This window comes from Trichomycterus rosablanca, chromosome 1 (genome assembly GCF_030014385.1).
Source record: "Trichomycterus rosablanca isolate fTriRos1 chromosome 1, fTriRos1.hap1, whole genome shotgun sequence".
NCBI classification, from domain to species: Eukaryota; Metazoa; Chordata; class Actinopteri; order Siluriformes; family Trichomycteridae; genus Trichomycterus; species Trichomycterus rosablanca.
The window spans coordinates 34511728-34530028 of NC_085988.1; the positions used below are offsets into that span (position 1 = coordinate 34511728).

Below are 18301 nucleotides of genomic sequence, written 5' to 3' on the forward strand. Positions count from 1 at the left end.
CTGCAATAAATTCTAGCTTTTCAGTTATATATTTTACATAATAAGGCTTTAGGGTGTTTTCATGTGTATTGTGGATGCACACGATGAACAGGTAAGAAGACCTGATTGGTTACATCTTGCCCCCAAACAAACCTGCATTTTTAAATGGACAAAATAATAGTGGCTTTCTTTTTGACTTTATATGTGCTGAAAACCTTTTATAAAGTGTTATTGGCAGAACTGCATCTGACCGACTGACCAACTTACCTGTATATAAAAGATTTTTGAATTTGATACCTGCAACATTTTCAGATAAGTTAAGATAGGCAAAATAAAAAAGAAAAGTTTAAGTTTTAAATGTTCTTATGATGTTATTTTACATTAAAATAACATGTTATTAAACATTAAAATATGTTATTAAACATTCCACAATGAACAGATAAATTGGTAACAGGTGAGGGTATCATAATTAGACATGAGAAGATCCACCAAGGGCTCGTGGCTCACCCCTTTTGAGAGAACTGTCAATCAGTTCAAAAAGAACATTTCTTAACAATTTAGGTTTTATCATCTAGGGAACTCTTTTTTTCAAGGGTGTTGCGTGTGCAAGTTCTTTTTTTATTATTTATTTGGCTGTTTTCTTTATCTTATTCTTTTAAGTGTTTTAAAAAGGTCCCTATGGCTGCACCAAAATCACTACACAACTACACAAAGGCGCCACTCAACAGTCGACCCATTAGCACATGAATTCACTCTGCTTTTATGGAAATTATGTTTGTGCATTCACAGCACATGTGGAGAATAATGGTGTCCACTTAAATTTGTAATAAATGTGTTGAGCCAGTGACCGGAGGCAATAAGCAAACCCTGGGCCTTAGTACACTTGTCGTCGTGTATCACCCACTTGACCAGCTATGTCACTGTGCCCCATCTCTAATATGAATGTTGTTTAAGGTTTGCATGCTTCCTAAAAACCCTCCAAAGAAAGGTTAAATGTGACATGTTTGTTTGAGTATAAATGAATGCTAAAAACTACTGATGTTTCATAGTAAAGCAAACTGTCATGAAATTTCAGGTTTTTAAAAGACTGCAGGATCTTCATGTTAGAATGATACAAGTCATTTGTTCATTTATGGTTTAAAGGAGCCAATCAAATACAGGATAACATACATTTACATTTTCGGCATTTAGCAGACGCTTTTATCCAAAGCGACTTACAGTAGTGTGACAGTATACAGTCTGAGCAATTAAGGGTTAAGTATGAGAGGCCGTGTAGGCCATAATTCTAAGTTGAATTCTCTCACACACACCATCATACTCTCACACACACACCATCATACTCTCACACACACACCATCATACTCTCACACACACACCATCATACTCTCACACACACACCATCATACTCTCACACACACACACCATCATACTCTCTCACACACACCATCATACTCTCTCACACACACCATCATACTCTCACACACACACCATCATACTCTCATACATGGTTTACTATACTCTTTCACATATACTACAATACCCACTTACAACTATAATCACACTTTCTTTTATTTACTATTATACTCTCATACACACAGCACTATTCTCTCGTGCACATATAACTATAGCTATGTAAAACAAAGATCTACTGTATGTGTAAGAGAATATTATTATATGTAAGCGTAATAAATAGTGTATGTGAATGCAAATAATCATGTTTATGGAACAGAATGATAGTGAATGTAAGACAGAATGATAGTGCATGTGAATAAGAATAGTTGTATGTGTGAGAGAGTTTGATGGTGTGTGTGTGTGAGTATGATAGTGTGTGTGAGAGAGTTTGATTGATACGGAAACGAGTTTGATTGAAACGGAAGTAATATTAAATTCTCAGTACCTGATTGGTGGAAGACGCGGGATTTCACAGACATGTCCCGCCTTCCTCATTATTACTGATAGGAGAGGATAGTGGACCGAGAGAGAATCAATGGAGCATCGGCCTGTTAACATTTTAAACTTTTCCACCGCTGCCACATCCATGTCAGAAATGTGGATTTAAACCCGACAGCCCGACAAGAGTCTAAACGCGGCCGCGGAGGAAGAGATGCGGTGACGCTTTATATCCGAACCATCAGCCAGGTGCTGCGAGCTCCATATCAGCCTCAACCACAGAGAGCAGCGGCTCCAGAGTCAGGGGACAGGTGAGTTCACTAAACATGATTAAACTCATTTAGCTTCTGATAGATTCGGGTTTAGATTGGGATATTTTATAAATATTCGTCTTTGTAAGGGACCGTCTGCAAATTACACGTTTTAAACGTTCTAGTAATGCCAAACTAAGTAAGTGAGTTCTCATAAAGCACATTTATAAGAAACTTTGTTTTGGAAGCTTTCTTAAAGAACAATAAATAAAATTACTTTATCGTTTTAATGGCTATAGTTGCTCCACATTAATGTGTCACTACATTCGAGTCGAATTACATGGAACTTTTGGACTCTTCCCTATGTAGGTCTTAATAAGTAAAATAAAATATAGATTCATTTTGTATACACAATCATAAACAAGCTGCTGCACATGGAAAGCTACAGACTTACAGTCTAACATTTCAAAATCTGTCTCAGTGCTCATTCTAACTTAGTCACTTGTACTATTAAAGTTTGTTATCTTTCTTTTATTACAGAAAATGTAATTCATTATAGATTGAGACCAAGCTCTCTTGAGTAACTGTTCTCTAAATATTTGATTGTATTGGGTGAATTGCTATAGACTGGTTTTGAAACTAAATTCAATTTTTGTGATTTCAGTATTGAACTTTTGATGGCATGAGGAAACAAACTGGTTTCACCAAAGTTGCACGAGGGCCAGAAACTAAATGGCTTCATGATTGACAATACATTTACATCAAAGGCAGTGTACATTAGACAATGACACATTTACGGTAAGTTATTTAAAAATAATGTAAGCAGTATGTTTATATTGCATATTATTAATAATAATAAGTCATTTGTAGCATTTAGATTTCATGGTTTGGCAATAGGCTAACCCCCAACATTTTCTAAATGCATTGTGTGTGTTTGTTTTGTTTGTTTTTAGTTTGTCACCACAGATTTAGAGGACAGTGGTGTGGAGGTTGACACGACAACAGCATCTAGTGACCACAGAAGTACCACACCAGTCATTGTATGACTACAAGGACTAAGGATACCTTAATCCACCTGAGTGACAGATTATTTGCTGTTGAGACTGTTCTGAAATATTTGGTTTCTGCATGCAACAATAAATAAGAAACATTTGTTTGCTTGGGACAAGATCTTTGTTAACCAGTATAATAGTGATTTCCTGACCTGTCCATAACTTGATAATAAATATCTAAATATTATATGGGGTGTCCTCGTTTTTTTTGGTTTTTTTTGGTTTTTTTTTGTTTTTTTTAACATTACTGCATTGTTTCATTTATCAGAAATACATTATGACGTTTTAATTACTATCACAAATAACTCTAATAACCATAACTAATTTGGAATTTGAACATTGTAAATTCTTTGGCCAGTTGCACACCCGTGATGGAAGGCATGTCCATTTGGGTCCAGCACCTGCAGCGCATGCCAGTGCTGTTTTCTGATGTTGCAAGACTGTTGTCCTCCTAGCACGTACCTTTCATCTGCATTTGGGGTGATTTGAAGAATCTTATTAACAATGTCAGCCAAAGTCGCAGACATTGCTGTATGCTCTCTCTCTCACACACACACACACGTCAGTTAACCAATTTGAAGTTGCTATTTGTGCCTGTATAATTTCCTCCTGATGATTCCAAAGCATACAGCTATTCTTTAGCAACGAATTTCAAGAGACAAACCGAAGGTAATTTGTTTATGTAGGATGACCAGTTCTGATTGTTGGAGGTAATCTTGGAGAAAATATATCCCTATGTCTAATTTCTACTGATCTTGAGTTTTCCTATAATTTTTTTAGGGAACAAAAACATGCATAATGTGCCTCCAGTGTACCCAAACTTCATTGACTGTCACCTCCTTCTAACTGCGGGCTAATTAAAAGAAAGTAAAAAGTTGTCAGTGTTTATCCATTAAGCTCACAAAATAATATTTCCAGAATCATGCTGGTATGTCCCATGCTGTCAGTTTTCCTTTCAATGTTCTAAATGCATCTCATTGTGATGGACAAAAATAGTAAAACATGTCCTCCTCATTACCATTTATTTCCACAAACCAAAGTGACCTTGTAAAAAAGGTAGAAAGTAGAAATATCATGGCTAGTTCAACAAAGCTCAACAAAAGTGTAGTCATTGTTAAAAGGTCTGCTGCCAGATTTAAATGTTTTTTGTAGACCAATTTATGTGCAGGCTCTGTTCTTACAGCTGTAAGCCAATCTGACTTCCTGTCCTCCTTCCTGGCCTCCTTTTAACACCTTGATGGTGTGTGAGAGAGTATGATGGTGTGTGTGAGAGAGTATGATGGTGTGTGTGAGAGAGTATGATAGTGTGTGTGAGAGAGTATGATGGTGTGTGTGAGAGAGTATGATAGTGTGTGTGAGAGAGTATGATGGTGTGTGTGAGAGAGAATGATAGTGTGTGTGAGAGAGTATGATGGTGTGTGTGAGAGAGTATGATGGTGTGTGTGAGAGAGTATGATGGTGTGTGTGAGAGAGTATGATGGTGTGTGTGAGAGAGTATGATGGTGTGTGTGAGAGAGTATGATAGTGTGTGAGAGAGTATGATGGTGTGTGTGAGAGAGTATGATGGTGTGTGTGAGAGAGTATGATAGTGTGTGTGAGAGAGTATGATGGTGTGTGTGAGAGAGTATGATAGTGTGTGTGAGAGAGTATGATGGTGTGTGTGAGAGAGAATGATAGTGTGTGTGAGAGAGTATGATGGTGTGTGTGAGAGAGTATGATGGTGTGTGTGAGAGAGTATGATGGTGTGTGTGAGAGAGTATGATGGTGTGTGTGAGAGAGTATGATGGTGTGTGTGAGAGAGTATGATGGTGTGTGTGAGAGAGTATGATAGTGTGTGAGAGAGTATGATGGTGTGTGTGAGAGAGTATGATAGTGTGTGTGAGAGAGTATGATGGTGTGTGTGAGAGAATTCAACTTAGAATTATGGCCTACACGGCCTCTCATAGTTAAGGGCCTTGCTCAAGGGCCCAACAGCAGCAACCAGGCGATGGTGGGGCTTGAACCAGTGACCTTCTGATTACTAGTCCAGTACCTTAACTGCTAGGCTACAACTGCCCTCGGCTACAACATACACCCACTTACACCACTCATTAAGGTTCAATTTGACTGCCAATTTACCTTCTGTATGTTATTGGGACTTAAAGACAGCCAAGGCAGACATAGGGAAAAGACCAGGGTTGAGGATTGAACCTAGGTCCTCAGGACTCATCTGGCTGTGTGGCACTTATTCAACCAGCTGGGAACCAGGGCAGTCCACTAATTTTTAGCCAAAATGCAAATTTTATACTAACTAGTTTTGGCTTGTGAATTCAGACCAGTCTTGTTTTCATATGAACGTATGGAATGTAGCGTTTATGAATACTGCATGACTGGGTGAAATGTGTTCACTGTCAGCTGCTCAGCCACAGGGCAGTTGTGAGACAGGTGACCTGTAAGACAGCTGCTGAAGGCCTTATGGATCTCTTGAACTGTCAGTCTTTAGTAACATACTGCAGGATGTTGTGCTAAAATGCAAAGGCCATGGAGTATTTAGAAAAACAAACCACACCCTTTGCAGTTACAGTACTGTGTTAGCATAGCAAAACAACATCCGGTCCTCATCAGGTAATAAACACCACTAATCAATACCTTCAATTTAATAAAAAATAAGTCAGTAGAAGAAGTCATGTGAAAATTCAGAACAACCTTTAGAGGCAGTCTGACTGGAAAAATGATTCTATTTATGATTTTAGTTTTTTTTTTGTCTTGATCGTAACATAGCTTCGTAACATGTTGTTTATTAGTACCACAGAATGTATTTTTGTATGCATGTTTAGCCTTTTGCATTATAAGATCTGTTATACTTTCTTGTTTTGGATAATTGCCATTTTTATGACTCACATTCTTCTGAGCCATATCTGTCAGACATCTGGTCTTGGTACAAAAAGGAGTTCATGCTAAACTTAATGATTGCAAGGTGTCTTAGCTTTAAATCATTGTCAAATAATCACATATTTACCTCAGTGCATAATCGATGGAATGAAGTATTTGTGATTGTATGCAGTGATTGCTTTTCTGCCAAAAATCCCCACTTTTGTGTTCTCTTTTTGCCATCAAAGCATTAATAATTTATTCATCCTTGTTAACAAATTCATTTTGATTAGCCACCCAAACTACTGAATATGAGTACACCCTAAATAGGGCATCAATTTATCCAAGGCTATCACACACTTACACATTTCACTTACTCCATTACACACAGGGGCAATAATAAGTAGCTAATTCACTATCTGCATGTTTTTGGAGGTGGGGAAAATCAGAGAACATGCTACACTTACAAAATGTCACTAAAGGTGAAGTTTGAACCCAGTCCCTCTGAACATGGGGTTTGTTTTGCACTTACACTACATGCTACTCCACTGTGCTAGTGCCTTTTTCTTGACTATCCCTTTAACATAAGGTAATTTACATGTAATATGCTAACTGCAGGTGTGTAGCCATTGAGGAGGCTGGGGGGAAGTACAACCATAATAGAACTATCAGCTACTCATTTTGCTATGGCATTCATGCTGAGCAAGATCAGCAAATTCACACAATTAGGAAAAAGTTGTCCTAATGCATTATGCATATTATTTTATTATTTTGTTAGACAGCATTTAAGACCATAGCAAGGTTAAGCTTGCTTGGTTGTAGACAGTTTGTAATTTCTGAAATACCTGTTTTGGTGGTTATATCTTGACAAATATGCTTGATAGTATTAGTTTGTTTTCTTTTCGACTTTGACACAAAACCAATGTTCCATGTATTTCTACATGGGTGTTTTTCTAGCCTTATTTATATAGGCACAGAGACGCCAGCAACTATAGTCAACAATGACTATCAAACAAAAGTCAAAGTGGTCATGAAATTTAAATAACAGAACTTTCAAAGACTTAATCATCAGATAGCATCATATTGTGTTATTAATTATTTACCAAGTTTTTAGACAATATGCTTCTTATGAATTAGAAGCTGCTTGAATGGCAACATCTAGGCCCATGGTGATGTAAAGCTGTGTTGCCTGTGTTCTACCAGCTTCTAATTCATGGAAGACCTATCTTTGGTTGGTCTAGAATTATATAAGAACATTCAGACACATTTCCTCTTAGTGGGAGCTTTGGGTTTTTGTCTGCACCTTGGTGGAATACCATTGTTCTATGTACATTTTAATGTCTGAAGTCAAACTAGTCCTGTTTTTCGACCAGCTGTAGTCATACATAATCACTAATGAGCCCTGCTTCAAAGGGCATATTAACATTTCGTATGTGAGCCGCTCAGGTGGCGCAGCAGTAAAACACACTAGTACACCAGAGCTGGGATTTTAAATCTTATCGAATCTCAGCTCTGCCATCCAACTGGGCTGGGCGGCCACATAAACAACGATTGGCTGTTGTTCACAGAGTTGGTAAGCCGGACCAGGATTACTCATCTCTGCTGGCAGTTGGGGAATAATGCTGATCAGGGTGTGGCTCTACGTGCACAAAGCTGGTCGGCATATGAACTCGCCTCATGCAGGTGAAAAGAGGCAGTCGGTGCTGAGCAAGTGTAGGAGGGGGCGTGTGTCAGTTGCGAGGCTCCTCAGTCAGCAGTGGAGGGTTGTATCGGTAGAGGTGAAGTGTAACATAATCAGAGAAAAAGAGAGGAACAAAATTTATATGTGATTTTTAGAAAACCCAAAACAGACCTTTAAAAAAACAAAAAAAATTGTGAATTATCTTTGTAGGACAAATAAGTATGTGTTGCAGCCATTTGGTCAGAACAAAAGGAACAACTGCAAAAATTGTTAAACTCCCCAATGTGTTTCTGTAAATGTGTACGTAAACCTCTGACTTAGGCTCTATATACAGGAGTCTATTTTTACTCCAGGAGATGAATTATGTGAGCAAGCACAAGCTCTAGTCTGGGCTCTTATATTGACTGATGGCCATTACTCGAATTACAGGATACTGAGGGTTAAACACATTCAATACATATAAACATGCTCATTGTCATTGTATACTCACCCACTCTACTGTTCACACACAATAAAGAAAATACTTAGACAATGATGTTAACAACAAACTAATCTTATTTTGTTCCCTTTTTTTCTTTTACTATTTACATCAGTACCTAAATCATTTGCAAGTTAATAATTTAAAATTTTAATTCAAATTATTTAAATTAATAATTTAGTGTAAAATTGTCAAATGAATAATAAGAAAAACATATTTAACAATCATAAGATGTTGTGAGTCCATGAACCTGTCACACATAAAGTAGTTAAATGAGGGGGGTATGCATACAGAGAGGAAGAAAACACAGTAGGTAGCACAGAAGAACCTTTGGAAAGAGAACACAAGAACAGAGGACATCCTTAGCCAGGAGAGACAGACACTCAGTGTGAGAACATGTGGGTTATTAGGATTACAACACACTGAAAAGCACAGAGTAGTGCTCTCACATTTATCACTCTACTAGGAGGAGACTAGCACTTTGAGAAAGAGATTTTTACTTTGTCTGTGATCACACAGAGCTTCGCAATAATGACACTGTCTAGACAGAAAGGTTGTGATACATAAAATTGCACATGAATCGAAGTGTAACAGGGCTGGAACGTGCCTGGCTATTGAAGAGCGAGGGGAATCCCCCATATCTGCAAGAATGGAAATAGGATCCATTAAAAAATATTTAATCAAGATAGAACAATAATGTGTGGTCAAATTGATAGAAACCAAAGTACAAATAAAACACACGAAAACATCTCTAACCTGCAATGGAGAAAGTGGATAAAACAGGAATAGTGCAGGGATAGCGCAGAAGTGCCGTCTGTGACAAACCAACCCTGGAAAACAAAACAGTCAAGGAACCTGCTGGCTCGGCTATGCATGAGTGGAATCCCTACCCTACTAATTGGCGCTTCACAGTGCATTAAGTGGTTATACGGGTGGGTCCACTCTGGAAAAGGGACACTGTGTCGCCACTAGGGTAATCCACAATGCTGCAAGACTGAGGGCAGTTGCCAGAAACCAAAAACATTCCTCGTTAGAGGAAAACAGGGCCGAACAGAACCCTGTAGCATCACAGCTTCAGAAAAAAAGGCCAAACTAGGGAGTGCAGAGGAAGACAAGGCACAGGTGATTGTCAATTAAGAGAAATTAACAGATCACACATTAATGCACCTCCATGCTCACTCTGCACAGCCAAAATTGGTTGCGCAGAGGGATTCAACTCCTAACTTGGAGCAGCTCTGGAACAGCAGCCACTATGTTACACAGCCCCCTCCCTAAGGAATGGCTCCTGAAGTTTCCAATTTAAATAAGAATTTATTTTGAAGGAAAAATAGCCCAAACAAACCCATATAAGATAGGAAGGGAGGGCAGGGACAAGTGCCCATCAGCTGCCTTGCAGCGGCACATCCCAACAGGTGGAAGGGAGGAGGGCTGGGGACAAATACTCATTGATAAAGGGCACTTGTTTATTGAAGGCTATGGAAAAAATGCTGGTAAACAACAGGACAAGAAAGCTGCTCGCATGGGTAGTAACTCACCCCAGATGGAAAACAAGCACTCTACCTTGATTAAACACTGCTGGGTTCATGTACTAACCAGCTCCTTTTGTAATGGGGCTAGACATGCCTCGCTACAGAAAGTGTGAGGCGAATCCTGCATGGCCCAAAATGCATCAAGCCCAGTCTTGTGGCATTTTCTACCATGTGGGATTCACCTCGCTCTTTCTATAGTAGGGCGTGATCCAGTCCGGTTTTATTCTGATGTGGGTCGTCAGCATTCTTTAGGATTCTAGGAACTGCCCCCAGTATTGTGGTTTCTTAGGCCTTGCGATGATGCCTCACTGGGAAAGCGTATTGCCCAGTGGTGGCGCAGTTTCCCTTTTCCGAAGCATGCCCACCAATAAAACCACTTTTGCAAAGGAGGCACCAACTGGTAGGGTAGGGGTTCCAATCATGCATAGTCAAATCGGCAGGTTCTGATGGTGCCCTGTCTGTTCTGTTTCCGAGGGCTGGTTTGTTGCTAACAGCAGGAGCAACATGTTATATTATTACATCCAGTTCTCACTTCTGTGCTATCCCTTTTCTATTCACTTACTCCATTGCGGGTTGCAGATGTTTTTGTGTCTTTGCTTCTTTATTTATGTTAATTTGGCCACCTTTTTATTTGTCCTTTTTTGTCAGTGGCTTTTTAGCCACAGTATTGTTCTACCTCGATTAAATATTTGCAAATGGGTTCTATTTCCGTTCCTGCAGGTGTGTGGGATTTGCCTCAGGCTTGCTGTAGCAAAGCGTGTTCAGGCCCTGTAACACGAAGCCTGTCTTTCTAGAACACAGCATAAACTAAGACACATATGGGCAAATTTTGAATCATTCATCATCTCATCATCTTGATAAATAACACACTTGTTGAAATTATGTTTTGTTACAATGTAAAATTAAGATATTTCAGCTGTACCTAAATAATCAATCTAATATGCTTAATATAGTGTTGTGATCTACATATTTGAATACAGGGACACATTCAGAGTCAAGTTATTTGTATTATTATTAGTTGTACATACAAAGTTATTTGTATGTTTTAAGCCACAAGAAATTGGAGTTTATTTTCTGGAAATTGCCTGCATGCAGCTCACACCTCTAAGGGTTTTAGAGGTATTAGGTATTAGGTTTTATGTGAAGCTGTGAGAGTTTTATAGTTTTTTTTTAAAACACAAATATTGGGCAACAAAAAATACCAAGTGATAAACATCATGATAGACATCATCATTTTCTGGGTAAAATATGCTGCATTTTTAGTACTCATGTATTATTGCCCTAACAGCGCCAGAAAGCATATGATTATGAATTAATTCTAATACTGGCACAAAGCCACTGTGTAGAGCAGTGGAGCAGTATCATGCCCACCTGCCATGCCATTAGGGCCACCTCATTAAATTTTGATTTGCTACAAATATGAGAGCTCCTTAAATTCCGGCCTTAGTGTCAGCTCTCCACTGGCTCATTTTTGTTTGGCATTGTGTTGTTTGTGTGTGTTTTTGTTTTTTTCAGCCACAGTATTGTTTTATCAGTGCAATTCTGATATTTACTCCTTAATGTGCACACCTTTCTCAACTCTGAATATGGCCCTTATAGACGGATTTAGCTACTTTTTGGTAATTATGCCAATCAACACAATACCTGATAAATTTAAACAGGCACACATGTTTCTTAGGGCAACTACAGAAAGCTATATAATTGCTTCTGGGTTATGGGCTAGAGAATATACTGTATAATGAAAGACAGGCATTACATAAACCATAGCAATGTGTAACAGGTTATGACAAACATTCGATTTCGGTCTGGTTTTACTTTCAGTTAACTTCTCCAGTGTACACTCACTTGCCACTTTATTAGGAACACCATACTGATAATAGGAAGGACTTACTTTTCTTTCTGTTGAAACATTTCTTTAAGATTTGGTCAGTGCTGACATGACTGGATCATGTAATTGCTGTATATTTGCCAAATGTATGTTTGTGCTGCAAATCTCCAATTTAACTGCATTTCTTAGCCACTCTATTGGATTCATATCTGGTAACATTATGGAATCTGAGATGACATATGCTTGTTGCATGGTACAATGCCCAGTGTCAGAATCAGTATAGGTTGAGTATAACCATGCTCAAATTGTACTGAAGTGGGGGGCAATGTATGCCCCCCAATGTATACCATTCCTTACACCATTATACCACCAACACCAGCCTTACTTGTTTACAAAAAGTAGGTTGGGTCTATGGATTCATGTAGTTTATACCAAATTCTGACCCTACCAACTGCATGTTGAAGAGAAACTGGCAATGTGCCTGTGCCTACTGTAGTAGATTCCTATTTTTGGCTGACAGCAGTGAAGCCCTCATCCATTTTTTCTACTTAAAAGATTCTGTGTGTTCTAAGATGCTTAAAATACAAATCAAGGGTTTCTGCCATAGTTAAAACTAGCCTGTTCACTTGAACCTGATATTAACTGTATGATTACATGAATGAGCAGCTGTACATGTGTTCTTAATAAAGTTGAAAGGGAATGTACAAAGGTTTGTTTTTCATTATACTGTTGGACCTTCAAGGCATATTTTTTTCATAAGTAGTTTTACTTTATGTATAGCTCATAAATGCATTGTATTGCAAAATACAGCAATGCACTGCATCACACAGTACTGAGGACTGACTGACTGAATGCAAACCTTTAAACAGATATGGCCTTTATCCCACGTATTCCACAATTCCTGGAGGCACACTTCAATGGGCCATAAATAAAACATTTTAGTACAATATTCTTATATTCAACAGATAAAATTGCACAAAGACAACATATTATGGCTGACATAATGAATGCATAGTTAAAATGGGGAGGGTTGGTCATTACCAAACTTATTGCTTTTTTAAACCCCATGCTTGATGATGGTTGTCCCTCCTGTTTCATTATTTGCAATGCACAGAAGAAAGGTGTTATTGGATACTGAGAATTCAAAGAGCTATGTTGAGAAGTATTGCATTCAAATGAGTTACCCTTTAGGTTTTGGGGAGCTCAGAGGAGATTGACATATGCTTTTACATTTCTTTCAGCTAAAACAAGAAATCTTTATATTACAGACTGAGCAAAATGCACAGACATCAGCTTTTACTCTAGAACAAGTAAAAGAATTTCAATTTGGACGAAAAACAATTTCACAAAGAAAACAACAGCACAATCTCTGGCAAAGCTGTAAACTGCAGTGTTGACTTGCTATTGAGTGAACAGCAACAAGAATACAATGAGCTCATTCCTAAATCGATTAGAAAACTGCTATGCCAATATTTTTCTATAATTCGCATAGAACAAAGAATGGCCACGATGAAGGACAACAGTGAAACCAGATTTGCACACACACCAGTGCTGAGAGCACTGGGATGGGTGGGGCTATCCAGGCCGGTGTCCTTTGCCCTCCCTTTCCCTGCGTTTCAGCTCCTCTTTATAACAGTAGGAGCAGTAGTTCTCAGTCTCAGGTCGACCATAGAAAGAGCAGTTCTCCCTTTTGCAGCGTTTCTGCTGAAAAAAGTACACCGGACAGGTTCCACTGCGTATTTTGGATTTCTCATGACCAAGCCAGGCATGCTGTGTGAGTTCTGCATCAGCAAACTCCAAACTGTCTCTGATGTGGGCAGCATTGAAGCCATTGGTATAGGTGTGGGATTTGTGCTCGCCGGGCATGTTGTATGGCAAGGAATCACCTGCGTTGACAACTCGAATCCCAGACATGCGTGCTGGGCTATAGCTTTGAGAGGACAGTGAGCGGTTCTGCTGCGGATATGTGGCACAGGTCTTCAATGATCCCACCGGCGGTTTGAAGGTCTCGTCTTGATAGCTGGATGACTGCATGCTGCCATCACGCAGATGGATGACGCTGTGTCTCTGGACGGGTGGTGTATGGCTATAATGGGCCGACACCGGGATGGGTTCGGGTCTCTTAGCACCATTACTGGGAGAGGAGAAGGGGACAGGAGACATGGACGAACGCTGGACTGAAGCCAGATTGGAGTTTGGTATAGGGACGGGAGAAGCAGCAAATGTAGGACTGTTCCTCCCCTGGTTCTTTAGTGCGTGGATATGGCTGGGAGGCAGGACAGGTGAGCAACTCTCAGCAGGAGAGCTATCTGAGCGCTCTCTTTGGAATGAGCTCTCCTGTTCTGGCTTCTTCAGGGAGCCATTAGTCTGGGGCTTTTTCTCAGCCTCGGCTTTTCTTTTCTGTTCCTGCTCAGTGCTGAACCGTTCCTGGGCACTGCTAAGGTAGTAGCTGATCATCTCCTCGTGAAACTGATGCCGATGACTGGTAAGCAAGAGGCCTGCAAAGATAAACTTGCGCTCGCCTTGCATGGCTGCCCGCAGTATGTTCAAGCTTAGCTTAACATCTGTACTGTACTTCCAGTTGTCTAATGTCCGTTCATCTTGGATTTTGCATGAGCTGGGCTGATTTTCTACAGAGGAGTTACTCAAAGCTCTGTCAGTAGGAGAGGGGCTGGTCGCTTTCTCTGAGGAAGATGTGCTTGTTGACTGGCCTGACTCCTCTTTGCTCCCTTTGCGTATTTTGGAGTCCTTTTTCTTGGATTTCTGCTCACTGCTGTCCAAGGCACGCCCGTTCGGTGTGGCGGATTTGTTCATTTTGCCATGAACAAGGCCACCCAAACCTCCCATGTTCTTTTTAAGCTTGATGCCCAGTGTTTTGCTAAAGCTTCCCAGCTTGTTGGCTACTGAGTCTGTGCGAGCTTTTTCTTTTTCCTTCCGCTGCTTTTCTTTGTCCTTGTCTTTACTGGACTTGCCATTGTTGAGGTTAGAGTTACTGCAGACCGATTCACGGTCCGACTCCATGGATTCAGCAAGCGACTGGACGTCTTCCCCTGCAGAAGCAGTGGGCGACTCGGGTTGAGCAAGAGGAGCCTGCAAAATGTATAATCAAACATAACATTAAAACAGTTTTTGTAACAGCCAATGGATCACCAATGTGAAAGTGGCAAAACACATTTGTACAAATCTTACACACCCTTGTCTCTGATGGTATCCGAATCCATGTTACATTCATATAGCTGTGCAGGAGGTTTAGCTTGGCCTCCAACGACAGGATCAGACTTAAATGAGAGAAGAGAAAAGTTTGTTCAACACTTGTTGCTCAGTAATGCAAATTCATTTATTAGTCTGGCTGACATTCTATAAATCTGATTTATGAAAAAGCTAAATGCAATAAAATGCATTAAAAAGAAGAACCTGGGCTTTGTATTAATTCTCTTGAATCTTTGTTTAACTGACAATGTTTCTACTGGCCAAGTTGATTTTGTAAATATATGCATTTCGTAATTTTGTGGCTCAGATCTGTCAATATCCTTAGATTGACATATCACTGGTGTCTTGTGCTTCCCTGTGTGACCTAGTTTGGCCGATAGGTGGGACACGAGGCATTTTTCCCAATTTCAGATTGCATTATGCTTCCTGTCTACTGATGCTGATCTCCACTCCTGACTGAGGAGAGCCGAGACTGACACAAGCCCCCTCCGACACGGGTGCAGTAGCCGACTGCATCTTTTCACTGGCACGAGGCGAGTTCATATGCAGATCAGCTTTGTGTACGGAGAGCCACAGCCTGATCAACGCATTATCCTTCGACTCTGTGCAGACGCCATCAATCAGCCAGAAGAGGTCGGAATTGCATCAGTTATGAGGTCCCGTCCGGCTTCCACCCTGTTGTGAACAACAAGCCAATCGTTGTTCATGTAGGTGCCCAGCCTGCCGGATGGCATGTGCTAGCATGTTTTACCGCTGGGCCACCTGAGTGCCATGATGTGCCAATCATATGTGATTGACATGTACCTGCGTCTCATGTGCCTTAATTCTGTGCAAGCAGTGATGGATAGTTACTCACCACTTTGTACCAAACTTCATAGAAGAATATGGATCTGTCAAAATCTGTCAATTAGTTTAAAAAGAACAAAAGACCTAAAAAAATTGGGTCTTTTTTTCCCCCCCTTATTTCTCCAATGTAATCACTTCCAATTCCCAAATGAATCTACTGTCGCTTCTAGGAGAGCCGGCTCATCACACGCATCCTCTGACACGTGTCCAATCTGCAGCTTATAACCTGCCAGCATTGGGTTCCCACATTGAGCCATATCGAAGACCCACGCTCCATGTGATTCCTCACATATGCACAGACACCAGTCCGGGAGATTGCATTTCACAGCGACAGAGGGAAGAAACCCCACCCTCCCTTCCCTCCCTAAAACACTGCAATTGTGTTTGTGTGGATGCCCAGCCAGGTTGTTGGCTCTGCTGAGATCAAACACTACACAGTGGTTTGGTAGGGCCTTAGATTGCTGTGGCACATGAGCGCAGGACAAAGTTGGAAATCACTGGTGAATATGCGTAAACTCTGAGCACTCAGATGGAACTGCATGAGAAATCATCATGCTTCTGTGCTAAATATAGACATGGGCTCAGGAGTACTTTGGAAAACCATTGTCACTGCATTAAGAAATGCAACCTGAACTCGATAATGCAAAGAGAACGCCAGACATCAGCTCTATGCAGAAACACTGCTGAGTTCTCTAAACCCAGGCTTATCTCAGATGGTCCAAAAACAGTTGAAGCGTGTTGTAGTCAGCTGAGTCCACATTTTAGCTTGTTTTTAGGAAAAGCATACATCAATCTCTTTGTGCCAAAGATGAAAAGGACCATCCACACTGTTATCAGCAAAAGTTGCAGGTTAAAATCAATCATGGTATGTAGGCAAGGTATCAAATTCAATTTTTTAGATTTTCAAAACACAATAAAGTTGGTCAGTAAAAACACTGGAAATGTTTGTACTTTTATCAGTTTAATTAAAGTTAAAGAGAATTAACACACCAAAGACTCTTTCTTATAACCCTTCTTTATGGGTTTGTTACCCCTTTTAGAGTGATAGTTTCAAAAACCAGCTTATCTACAATGTGCTCAACTGTATTGCTTAATAATATTACCATAGAAACCTTTAAGTGACTGTGTATTTTAACTCTAACAGTCAAATTTCCTTTGTATAATATAGTGTGTTGTTAAATTATTTAGTGGGTGCGCTCAGGTGGCGCAGCAGTAAAAACACGCTGAGCTGACATTTCACCAGAGCTGACATTTCGAACTGGGCGCCTACATGAACAACAATTGGCTGTTGTTCATACAGGGTGGGAGCCGGATGGGAACTCTTCATGACTGAGGCAATCACGACCTGATTGATTGATGGCGCCTGCACAGAGTCTAGGGATAATGCGTTGATCAGGGTGTGGCTCTCCGTACACAAAGCTGATCCGCATATGAACGTGCCCCGTGCAGGTGAAAAGATGCAGTTGGTACTGCACACGTGTCGGAGGGGGCGTGTGTCAGTTGCGGCTCTCCTCAGTCAGCAGTGGAGGTCAGCATCGGTAGGGAAAGTGTAATGCAATCAGGGTTATTGGACACGACTAGATTAGGGAGAAAATTGGGGGGAAACGCAAAAAAAAAAAAAAATCCAAATGTATTTAGTGGGATAAATTTGCAGTTAAATAAGCAATAAAAAAAAAAGAGGGAAGTACTTTTTCATTTCACTATATATAAATGAAAAAAGTGGTGAGGAAAAGAGAAACCCTTCTAGTATTCAAATTCAGTTTATAAATTAGTTAGTACACTTTTAAGTTTGTGGCAGCTGTTTGGGGAAGTCCCTTTTCTGTTTGAGCATTAATTTGCCACAGTACAAAGACAAAGACATGGTGTGATGAGTCTAGTGTGATGGAACTCGAATGGCCTGCACAAAGCTCTGACTTCAATCTCCTGAACACATTTAAAATGAATTGTAATGTTTATTGTGAGCCAGGCCTTCTTTTACAGACAAACACACACACACACACACACACACACACACACACACACACACACACACAAACATCCGGACTTCCAAGGGATTATGTGAACTTTATTCTGTTTTGGTGTTTTCCAATCTAGTCATGTCCAGTTTCCCAGTTGTAACTTCCTCCACTGCTACACAGGCCAGTTGTGCCTGTTGGATGCCTGGCCAAGTCAATAGATTCAAAGTGAGCTCAGAAATGTGAGAACTTTACTGATGTAGTCAACAAAACAAACCACACTGAAAACTAAGTGTGTTTTATCCTTAAAGCCATAGAACTTTCTTTCAGATAACTAAAAGCTGCTTGTCCATAAAAGTGTGTCTTCCTGTGGTGTGCCTTAATTTGCTTTTTCTACTAAAATGCTGACACCCAGATTTAGTCCAGCTAAATCTCTTAGCTGGGGGATAGCACAGCCAGAGAGGAGTTTCCCCAATTTAAGCATTGGGGGACTAAGTGAGCCAGCCAGCAGAGCCCATAAGCCTTTGGATGGGCGTCAGCCAAAGAGAAGAGGGGATTGAAGGGTCTTACTTAGCCAGCTTGGCGTTGTCGTTGTCGTCCCTCCCCCACTCCCAATCTCTGCCTGGGTCCACCGCAAAGTGTAGAGCTAATAGCTTGTGCTCGGAGTCTGTCAGAGGGATGACAGCTGTGACAAAGAGAAGAGAGAAAAAAACTATTACAAAACAAGAAAGACTTTTAAAACGCAAATTCAG

The 18301-nt window shown here is 40.2% G+C and overlaps 1 protein-coding gene and 1 long non-coding RNA gene across 3 annotated transcripts in view; one reads left to right on the forward strand and one right to left on the reverse strand.

The window, feature by feature from the left end:
* Positions 1 to 1880: 1880 nt before the first annotated feature.
* Positions 1881 to 3359, forward strand: LOC134320683 (uncharacterized). Its single transcript, XR_010013735.1, has 3 exons — positions 1881 to 2180; positions 2785 to 2918; positions 3074 to 3359. It is a non-coding gene; the product is annotated as an uncharacterized LOC134320683 (long non-coding RNA).
* A 7597-nt stretch (positions 3360 to 10956) lies between these two features.
* Positions 10957 to 18301, reverse strand: part of otud7a (OTU deubiquitinase 7A) — a 118652-nt gene continuing 111307 nt past the window's right edge. For both annotated transcript variants that reach the window (XM_062991821.1, XM_062991815.1), the window contains exons 11-13: positions 18120 to 18234; positions 14732 to 14816; positions 10957 to 14628 (exon numbers count right to left, since the gene is read on the reverse strand). In XM_062991821.1, the coding sequence (XP_062847891.1) occupies positions 13114 to 14628; positions 14732 to 14816; positions 18120 to 18234 (1715 nt within the window). In that variant the 3' untranslated portion in view covers positions 10957 to 13113. The remainder of the gene's footprint in view (positions 14629 to 14731; positions 14817 to 18119; positions 18235 to 18301) is intronic.